Source organism: Patella vulgata, chromosome 7 (assembly GCF_932274485.2).
Source record: "Patella vulgata chromosome 7, xgPatVulg1.2, whole genome shotgun sequence".
NCBI lineage: Eukaryota > Metazoa > Mollusca > Gastropoda > Patellidae > Patella > Patella vulgata.
The window spans coordinates 6,098,280-6,109,972 of record NC_065885.2 but is presented as its reverse complement, the minus strand read 5'-3'; the positions used below and the strand labels follow the sequence as shown (position 1 = coordinate 6,109,972).

At 34.3% G+C, this 11,693-nt stretch overlaps 1 protein-coding gene across 1 annotated transcript; it reads left to right on the top strand.

Moving 5' to 3' along the window:
- The first annotated feature begins 65 nt into the window (after positions 1-65).
- On the top strand, positions 66-11,207 carry LOC126827006 (transmembrane protein 222). The gene is made up of 6 exons (XM_050556169.2): positions 66-238; positions 2,198-2,282; positions 2,696-2,727; positions 4,332-4,425; positions 5,554-5,684; positions 7,565-11,207. Exons 1-6 carry the CDS (start codon positions 75-77, stop codon positions 7,647-7,649), a joined length of 591 nt encoding a protein of 196 aa, XP_050412126.1. The 5' UTR covers positions 66-74; the 3' UTR covers positions 7,650-11,207.
- The last annotated feature ends 486 nt before the right edge of the window (positions 11,208-11,693 follow it).

Genomic DNA, 11,693 nt, shown 5'->3' with positions numbered 1-11,693 from the left:
ATTTATGTGCAAGGTTGTCTGTTTTATAAAATGATTTGGTAAATATCAATAGATGCTCCCGAGCTGTCAAACAAATGGCGGACGGATCATTTGACAGAAGAATTTCAATGTCGGGTAATCTAGAACAGGAATCAGTAGATATGTCGGCTCAAAATGGTATGCATAGTGGTTACAAAATAGATCATGGCAGAAGTAGATACCCTCATTGTGTTGTATGGACACCTTTACCGTGTATTACGTAAGTAAAACAAGATGAAAGTTGGTACCGTTATGTTTTTGTTGGGTTTTCTCCCAAAATACGGAAGTTGAATCACGGTGACCTGTATTTATTTGTATTGCTGAGTGTAACAACAATGTATCGGAACAAGCGTGGCTATTATTAGTATTAATAGTAGAAGCATTTTGTTTACGTCTACCAATAAATTAAATATTTTTATCTGTTTTGTGACATGATTACTACTCTACAGTACGGTAGATCTACTTAATTAACAAATAATACCGTAATTAACAAGCTTAATTAGACATATATATTTATTGGGTCAAGCCCTTAAAAGTTGATCATAAATCATAACATGGCTTCAGGAGTAGACTACTACTACTAGTTACAATTGGAGGCTATTTAGTTACAGTAATTTACTGTAATTTTTGTCTGCGACATTACTTCGGTTAAATAATGCTATTTCACACATATTTAATTAGATCTAACGGTAGGTCTACCCTTGCGAACTTTAGTTTTTGCTGGAAGTGCGTGGCTTTGTGCAAAGGAAATTTTACATACGTGTACAGTACCGTAGCCTATACAAATGTGCAGGAGGACCAGACCATACATGCCTACATGTAGCCACCTACATGTAGTAGTGCTCAGGTAGCTTAGATGTATGTAGTACTACATGTATGTAGGCCCTACATGTAGGCCTAGATCTACATCACATGTAGGCCTAAATATGTGGTGTGATATGTTATAGTATATCTTGGGACGTATAGATTGGTATGTCCTGTGGTGTCTTGAGTTGTTAAATATACCCCTATACTGACTTAGTTGTTGGAAATTCCACTTGGCACACTCGCTAAGGGTGTATGAATTCAATGCCTGGGTTGGATTCCAGACAGGGGCATTCTGTCACACTTAGCACCCAACACGGAGCCCGGCGACTTTTCATGTGTGGGAATTCTCCCCTCCAAAAATAACTCACAAATGTAATCTGGGCTACATATAGGTTATATCTTGGATGGCCAAATGGTTAGCGCATGCGCGGTGTATCATAAAGCGCATGCATTTTGTATCATAATGTCTGTCATTGAATCATAGTCAACTACATGTAGCGTGGTTTCGATTCGCTGATTGTACGTGACAAGGAGTAGGGTCGTCTGTCCAACCTCGTAGGTTTTCCCTGGGTCCTTTAGTTTCCTTCCACTGCTAAAGACAGTATGAAAACTTCGTAAAATCTTGTGAATCTTCGTGATGGAAGTTTTTGATCGAATTTCAACAATATCTGATAATTACTTACTGAGTTACTACCCTTTATTATGGTCATAGGATCTTGTCCATGGTGACAGTGATATTTGACAGTATGAAAACTTTACCTTTTATTTATCTAAATGCGACAACCTTTGAGGACTTCTGCTTTGAACCTATATTTTATGACTATGCAACCTGTCTTTGGATTGATTTAAACATATCTCATTGAAATGTTTAATGGGTTGGGTTCAAGTTAAACATACATTATGCAAGACCTAAATCTGCCTATCTCAGGTCTTTCTTTGGGCCTGAAATGTTATCTAAATTAATAATTAGACATTGATTAACCTATCCAGACTATATTCAACTCTAGATGGAAGCGCTAGCCTGTTATCTTTAGTGGATTGTGAGCCGATTTACTGCATAACTTTCCTTCACGATTTAACGATTAAATGGATTATCGAGACTATGCTGTTTATCGTACTGACTTTAGTAATGATGATCAAGGCTAGGCGGAAATTCAATCTCTTAGTTCTCGGTTCATAGTGGATCAATTTGAATGAAATTTTCAGCAAATTGTCTTTACATTATCCAGTTTTTAACTATTATAGTGAAAACTGCCAACGCATTATCGAATCTTCCATAATGTATCTTTAAGTAATTAAAAACCCTTTCTGGGATTTGTTTCAAGTTAGATACATGTAAACCTAGTTAAAAACCCTTTTTGTATTTTTGCAGGTGGTTGTTCCCATTTATAGGTCACATGGGTATAGCGTCGACATCCGGTGTTATCAGAGATTTTGGGGGACCATACTACGTAGCAGTAAGTCACTGTTTATAATATTCACAAAATAAATTATTTGCATTAGTAGATACAGATTGTAGTTTTTAATGAAAGCAGGTTTAGTCTGACAGTTGCCAATACTGTATCTCTATGAGAAATAGAGGTTGATTAAACTTTTAAATAAAGAAATTTCTTAATTATAATCTCATAAATTAAACTTCAAAAGAAAAATTTATGTCATAAAAGTTCTTGTAATCCAATAAATTAAACTTCAAAAAGAATAATTTATGACATGAAAGTTCTTGTAATCCAATAATTTGAACTTTCAGAAGAAAAACTTATGGCATGACCAAAGATGATGTTGTTGTTGACATTTTATCTAGAATGTTGTTGTTGATATTATATCTAGAATGTTGTTGTTGATATTATACCTAGAATGTTGTTGTTTTCAGGAAGATAATATGACATTTGGTGTTCCAACCAGGTAATATTTGTTATTGGCTGTTTTTGCTTAAATAACATGGTATTATGAAAAGTGTTATTAGTTGTTATTACACCCCCTTACCCCCCACCCCCACCAATAAATTACCCTTGTTATAATAGTTACCCGACAGACGCTGTTTCGGTTGGTTGTTTTTTTTAGCCAAAATCTGATTTGCCAGGTCCTGTAAATACTGAGTTTTGGTATTTAGAACAGTCTGAATTGGCATTATTTTCCCAATTTGACAGGGGGTTGGATGGTTGAATGGTTAGCATGTGCGTACTGTATCATAAAGCCTGTCATTGAGTCAACTGGCATGGTTTCGAATCCCCGGCTGTACGTGACAAGGAGTAGGGTCGCCTGTCCAACCTCATGGGTTTTCTCCGGGTCCTCCGGTTTCCTCCCACTGCTAAAGACCCCTACGCGCAAGTGAGTTATTGAAATAGAATTAAACCATATGTTAGTCCCGAAATGACCTAGTTTGTGTCGAGTGGACGTTAAACCCCATTTCTCTCTCTCTCCCAATTTGACAGGACAAAGGCTATAGTAACCATATGTAAATTATTATTTAAATTAGCTCTTGACGATATTACCCCGCAATTTCCATGCAAGAAAAACAGGAGAAGATTATCCAATCAACCAGGCCTATTTTCCGGGGCCAAATAACCGGAAACCCAAGTATTATTTTTGGAGGACCTTACATATACCAAAAAAATATTTTATGATCACATAGTTTTGTCACCTCTAGTAAATGAACTGTAATGTTGATATCGTTGACTAAGTAACAAATAACTGTTATAAATATACAACACTAATAGTTCAAAGTCATCAGTTTATATACATAATGTGTATTAGTTTATTAATATTATTAGTAATTAGGCAGTAGTCATTAAGTAGGTGTTTTGTCACTAAGTTGTTAAAAGTGTGATTATTGATTGATGTACAACACTATTGTTCAGGTTTGTGTATTGGATAGTGATGGGTGTTATAATTAGTCTCCAGTAGTGAAATCATTTACAGCTAGTTACACATCTGCTAAGTGCTAATTAATGACAACTGTATAATTTCTAACCACTTTCTATACATACTATACATTAGTTTAGATTATTGACCACTTATATCAATTAATGACAAAAATTGTCATTACTAAAAGGCCTAGATTCAGTATCAGCTTTAACCAGTGATGTAGCAGCCAAAGTGGTCTGATTCCCTTGAAACCTATTCAATTTGAATATTTTTTTCATTTATTTATAACAAAATGTTTCATAATACAATCATACATTAGACATTCAGCAAAAATGTTCTATAATCACCCATTATATATAAATCTATTGAACTAAGATTATCTCATTTACCAAATTATACCTAGCCTGTACCCTCCTATTTTTTTTCTTTTTTGTTAATTTTATTATCTTGTTTTACCAAATATTTTAATTTTTACGATATTATACGAGCGTATCTATATTGTGTTACATTGTGTACTTATAATCATATATTTTTATTTTGTACAAGCGAAACGCATTAGCATTACGAACAAGATTTTGGCGCTATACATGTTAAATGATTTATTATTATATTTTAATATATACCAGTAATTTATTTAATAGATATTGGCAATTTGACTTGTCGAAAGTAAAAGGTGGGCGGGAAACTTGGGATAAATGTGTTTACGAAGCTTCAGAAGAATATAAACAAAGAATGGTAAGATAATTGATGATTATATTGGGACAGGGTGGGAAGTATTAGAAGTTTACAGTAAAGGAAGAGGGGTTTTAGTTTAAGTGTTGTTTGCACCAATTGGGCTAATGGAACATAGGGTATTGGAGTTGGGCATAGGGTATTGGAGTTGGGCATAGGGTAATGGAGTTGGGCATAGGCTAATGGAGATGGGCATAGGCTAATGGAGATGGGCATATGGTAATGGAGCAGGGCATAGGGTGATGGAGCAGGGCATAGGCTGATAGAGATGGGCATAGGGTAATGGAGGTGGGTGTGGGCTGATGGAGGTGGGCGCAGACTGATGGAGATGGGCATAGGGTAATGGAGGTGGGCGTAGGCTGATGGAGGTGGGCGTAGGCTGATGGAGGTGGGTGTAGGCTGGAGGTGGGCATAGGCTGATGGAGGTGGGCGTAGGCTGATGGAGGTGGGCATAGGCTGATGGAGGTGGGCATACTCCATGCCATGGGCTAAGATGAATATAAAAAAAGGAGAAGGTATTGATTGTCAATAATTCTAAATTCTTGTAAATTCTATAATCTCCATTTTGATGCCGTGGTTTGATCCCGGTGTTAGGAAAGAAATTTAATCAGGAATTTCCGACTTTTGTTTCTCATTGTCAGTGGTGTCTAATCATTCGGATGGCACACAAAACTGAGGTCCTGTGTACATATTGGCGGACAGGTCAAAGAGCCCTTGGGAAGTAGCGCTGCTGTCCGTGCAAAATATCCCTCATAGTACACTGTATGGTGTATGCCTGTCTTAATTAGCCCAGTAGGTACAGAAAAGTAGGACGTTAAACCCCATTTCATTTCATTTTGATGTTGTGGATGTCATAAATGTAGACAGAACAGAATATAGTGTAGTATATTTTGTGTTTTCGGAAGGAAGTTTCTTATGATAGAAAGTTGTTGCAATAAAGGGCAGCTTCCCCCCCCCCTCTCTCTCTCTCTTCACCCCCATATTTGGCAATGAACTTCTGGGGGTTTTCTGCGTCTCACTAGTTATAAAATCTGAAATATTGTTTTATTTTGTAATAGACTGTATAGGGCTTCACTCTACACTTATCTTACAAGATTCCTTATATTGATTTTCTTCATTTCTTCTCTCCAGCATAATCTTTGTTGTGACAACTGCCATTCACATGTTGCCATGGCGTTGAACTTAATGAATTACGATTCCAGTTCATCATGGAATATGATCAAGTTATGTTTTTTAATGCTGATATATGGAAAATTTGTAAGGTAAATAAAATTTTCTTATAAATTTAATTTATGTTTTGAAAAGATTACTTAGTAAATTGATTTTAATAAATACCATCCTATGCTTGAAGACATGATAGGGAATTAAGTGTGCTAAAAAAGTAATAATTTTTTAATTTATTACAAATTTAATGTCCAATACATTGTACATGATATTATGGACAGGTTGATTTAATTAAGTTATTAACATTTGAAGGGGTAATAAAAAACGAAAGTAGTAATAACATAAAAAAGTTTTTGTATACAAAGACACAAAGTGTCACTTACACATGCTTCTCAATTAATCCCTCGTCACTTAAAAAGGGCTGCATGACACTTTTTTATTTCAAATAATTAAAAATAAAAACTGTCTTATTTATAACTGCACGTATATATTTTGCACCGGTTACAGGAAGTAACTCTAAAAAAATTTTATAATAAATCCATAGGATCATTTATCGAATAAACAACACTGATAAATATGTTGTTTATTACAAATTTAACGTCTAATACGATATACATGATATTATGGACTGATTGAAGTTATTTAAATATGAAGAAGTAATATATAGAAAATGAGTAAAAACATAAAAAAGTTCCTGTATGGTAAATGATAAAAGCCAAGAGCAGTTGCAGATTTTGTCATAGGTCATAAATATTGTTAGGGCATGTGATTGTTGACAAGATTGTGCCTCACTCCAATTCTTATCCTAACCCTAACCCTAACCCTATTTACATCTCGTGACCTGTGACAAAATCTGCAATGGCTCTTAGTTTTTAGCTCAAAATATTATTGAATATTATTATTCTGAATATTATTGATTTTATATATGTAAGTATTGACAACTTGTTTCTATTAAAATATTAAATTATTTAATATATTTGTGACCTATGTATTTCTAATAATATCCATAGACTTCAAACAATAATTGATGCCATCCCAATTTAATTAAATAATATAACATTGCTATAATAGTTTAATATATTAAAAAACACTGACTGAAATTTTCAATATATTAATTTTTGATTATTTATTTTTAAACTATTATAGCAAGGACGGTCAGCGCTTTATCTAAAGGGGGGTTGGATGGCCGAATGGTTAGCATGTGTGCGCTGAATCATAAGGTCAGTCATTGAGTCAACTGGCATGGTTAATTCCCCAGCTATACGTGACAAGGAGTAGGGTCGCCTGTCCAACCTCATGGGTTTTCTCAAGGTCCTTCGGTTTTCTCCCACTGCTAAAGTCCCCCTATGCGCAAGTGAATTATTGAAATAAAACTGAGCCTATGTTAGTCCCAAAATGACCTAGTTTGTGTTGAGTGGATGTTAAACCCCATTTCTCTCTCTCTCCCTTTATCTAAAACTTACATAATATATCTTTAATTAAAGATACATTATGGGAGATAAGATAACGAGATGGCAGTTCTCGCTATAATAGTTAAAAACTAGATAGTGTAAAGGTAATTTGCTGAAAATTTCAGTCAAATTGATCCACTATGAGCCGAGAAAGAAGCGTGTGAAATTTTGGCATAGTCTCGATCATCATTACAAAAATCATTAATATAAACAGCTTAGTCTCGATTATCCACTTTTATTGATTTAATTATCAACGGCCATTAGCGGCATATAGGAATCTAATCCAGCCAACATCGAAGGTTAGCCTTGACATCGAGAGTTTATTATGGTCTGGATAAGTTAATTAATGTCTAATTGATAATTTAGATAACATTTCAGGCCTAAAGAAAGACCTGCAATAGGCAGATTTAACTCCTGTATAATGCATGTTTAATATAACATTTCAGGCCTAAAGAAAGACTTGTAATAAGCAGATTTAGCTCTTGCATAATGCATGTTTAATATTATTTCATGTTCTATCGTTTCAGTCCATGTGGATTTTTAAAGACTTGGTTCCCGTTTTTGCTGTTGACAATTATCGTTATATCTGTCGTCCTCGTGCTTCATCTTTAAAAAAAAAAAAGAATTATTGTAAATTTGTGATACTGTGATAACCTTTGAACTCTGATAAATAATCCAGGGATATTAATACTTGCGATTTCTCATGGTCGATAGACCCGAAAGAAAACAATCCAAAGGAGATTTTTTTAAAAAATGGATTTGAGATGCTGAGCTGATATACATGTAACAAATAACAATGGGAAGATATGTTTTTGTAGGTCACCCCTGCTGTCCCAATCCCTATCAGCCATGTTTAAAGATGTTTTGGTTCTCTTTCAAAATCACGAAAATTTGACTTTTTTTTTAGAAATCATGCCAGAAAGCTGTAGGAATGAAACTGTACATGTGTTTCCAGGACTGACATTGATGGATTTTAAATAATCTGGAAAACAATTCATTAATCTATTGTCAAAATTATTTATCTTGGACCAGAAACTGGATCCCAACTCTCAAGTGTTGTTTATCTTGGACCAGAAACTGGATCCAAATTACCAAGTGCTGTTAATCTTGGATCTAACGTGAAAATTTCAAGATGACGACGATGATGTCATACTCGTTTCCTGGTCCATATAGTACTATCAACATACTTGGGTTTTTTTTATTCGACTTTTAAAATTTTACATGACATTTTATGTGTGTTGGTGTTTTTTGGAACCAGGAAATGGATCAATATACTTGGTAATCATAAAACAAAGCCTAAGGCTCAACCTGTTTGAGTACAATCGACAAGAAATAGGGCATGCTTGTTCTTCGTCAATTGTGCATCAATTGATGGACTTTTATGTATAATATAATGTCACAATTCCAAGATGGCGCCGATGATGTCATGGTTGGTACCTGGGTCATACTTCTTACGTGTAGTTGTAAGGTACGCATCCTTGTGGGACCGTCTTGTGTAACTCTTTAACAAGATGGCCTCAAAACTGTATAAGCTTACAGCTCATAGCTTCTGAAAGTCTAAATGCATAAAAAGCACAAAAATTTTACTTCAAAGAACGACTTGTATTTATAAATTTATGATAATGTGTTCATTTATTATTCTGTGTATCATTCAGTTCATCTTCTACATACTTAATGAATTATAATTTATTCATGTTAAAATACAGTTGTGACATCATTTTTGATGTTAATACACCATTATTTCAAATATTGGTACATCCATAGGCGTACGGGGAAATTTTTTACTGGGGGGGCGGTGGTGGTTGGTGCCCCAAAAATGTAGTTAGGTTCTTAGTATGTTACATAATAATCATAATATCTCTTTTGCGATGAATAAGTTCTTAATTTCTAAATAAAAAAGAATTAAATTTTATTTACTTGTAATATACACAACTAAAAACAGTTGTTTATGTAACTGTAATTCGTGACTTACTGTACTCCAAACAATAGAGGGTTCGAGTCTTAAGATTTCTATTTAATTGCCTAACTATAGACACTCTGAATTTAAATTCGCTGTTAAATTGGACGCATTCAAGAACACAATATTTTTTTATACAACTTTTACAAAGTACAATTGTGTGCCCAAATTTTCCCAGCATTTGGTGCCCAAAATGGGGGGATGGCCGCCCCCAGCCCCCCAGGCTCTTACGCCTATGGGTACAGCCCATATAGCTGACAATTTATTCGTCTGTATATTATTCAATTCACTTCATCTTTTACATACTTAATGAATTATAATTTATTCATGGTAAAATACAATTATGACATCATTTTTGATGTTGATATACATGTACCATTATTTTAAATATTGGTACAAGGCCTGTACTGCAGGCCATAATATGGCTGACAATGTATACATGTACATATGACAGGTGCCTTATTTCAATGCTTCCTGGACTGATACATTTATTAGACATTATGATTCTTGATTCTACGTTTCCTCTGAATATTATGGTCACAATATCACTATGTATTCTGAATATCAGTGAGAAATTATTGCATTCATTAAAGCGAGAATTTCATATTTTCTAAGAAAGTCAAAACATAATTATTTCTATGTCTTTTGCTCAATAGGTTGTCAACTCACTATTATACGATCATAGGTGTCATTTTCACACTTAAAACTCATTTACACCGGAAATAATAACACAATTACCTCCCTTGTTTTTCTATTCCCCAACATGGAATAGCTATCTTTAAATGTTTGAATTTGAAATGATATTTTTGCCAATTTCTCAACTGGCAATAGAAAATTATAGGATTAGTAGGACTATTCTTTAACAAGGTAGAACTGTTTATAGATACCATCTATTTTAAGGCTTTATTTTAATACTTTATAAAAATATAACTTCAAAATATGAAATTGTAACTTTAAAACTTTAAATAAACTTAGTTTTGACATGTCATTCACATGAGATGGATCCTGTGTCATGTTATTATAAATTTATGTCAGCTTGGTTCTTTGTGTATATATTGTTACAAAGTTTTTAACAATTAGATCTAATTTTATCAATCGATTTCCTTTTGTTAAATTCTAGTAATTTTTCACGTGTTTTAAATTGTAGTACAGCATCATGCTGGCTGAAGGGTTAACCCAGAAATTAGACAGGAGGGGTTATTTGAAAATGGCCAACCTGCAGAAAAATTACTAAAATAATTTATAAGGTTGGAATAATTTGATGTTATGTCAGTTATTTTCTTTACTGCTTTAGGATTGACTTGAAATAGGTTAGATATCAACATTCTATATTGGTCATACTTTAATGGTCTAAAACGGTGTACAGACAGGCTCTAAATGGCAATCACACACTGGGGACCAACTCTCCACACCAGTAGATGATTCATGATTTGTTGCTAATCACATACATTAGAATACAACATTCTCCATAACAAATTACCAAGAATTATTTTTGTTGAAATCGGGTTATATTAAAGGGAATGGGAGCTTGATTAACCTTCGACTACATTAGCCCAGTCGGAGCAGAACAGTAGGACATTAAAGATTTTTGTTGGCTCTGCTCAAAGGTTTTTAATTCTCATTTTGAATAAATAAATTGTTGACGGGACCCACAAGTAGTTATCTTCTTTATTAAGGCTCCGAAGAACTGAAAATTAATTTGGTTTCCCCTAAACCCAATCTGATTAAAACACAAATCCTATTTCGTTTCATTTTTTATTTCAAAATTTCATTTTGCTTCTCTTCACTACACTAGGATCTGCAAGAGTTGTTATATAACCCGCGTTCTGGTTGATGTGAGAAATTAGCCAATGAAACGGTCTGTTGCAGTGAGTTCTTGCTGTGCAATGCACAGAACTGTGGGTATCTTGCTAGAAACATTAACAGTATTTAGTTAATCAATTAATGTCTGATGTCATAGGGTCACATGTCGCTTGTATGACCTCCCACTACAAATGGTCAGATTTTCATGTAGTGTAGGCCGTCGAAAGTATAAAAAAAACGAAACGAAATATAGATCTGTATTTGACTCTGATTGCCCATAACCCATGTGTAAATATTGTTAATACAGTTTATTTTAGCATTTTCTTCAATATTTCTACTGTAAAAGTTTTTCTAAATGACTGTCATCATGTTGGTAACATTCATTTTGTCAATAAATATAACATAACAATTGTCTTATTTATTCTTTACAAGGGGGGTGGGGGGTGTCGATATAACATGTAAGCTTTAGATCATAAGGTCTGTCATTGAGTCGTTGGGTTTCTATACCAAGCTTGTACATGACAAGGAGTAGGGTTGCCTGTCCACCCTCCTGGGTTTCTCCAGGTCCTCCCATGAAATATAATTGAACCATGTGTTAGTCCCGAAATGACCTAGTTTGTGTCGAGTTGAAGTTAAACCCCATTCCTCTCTCACCATTAAGCATTAGCACAATTTTTTTATGTGTATTTACAACGTTATCTCCCTTTACCGAAGACATGTGAACACAGGGACGGATCCAGAGGGTGGGTTTGAAATTGAATCACAATGTCATTGTATTAATTCATAATAAAAATTGACGTCAAACGAGGTGTTGGATTTCTCTGTTTATAAAGCTCAATGTGTATGTATATACGCCAAAATGACGATAGAGACCATGCGGGAGGGGGGGGGGGAGA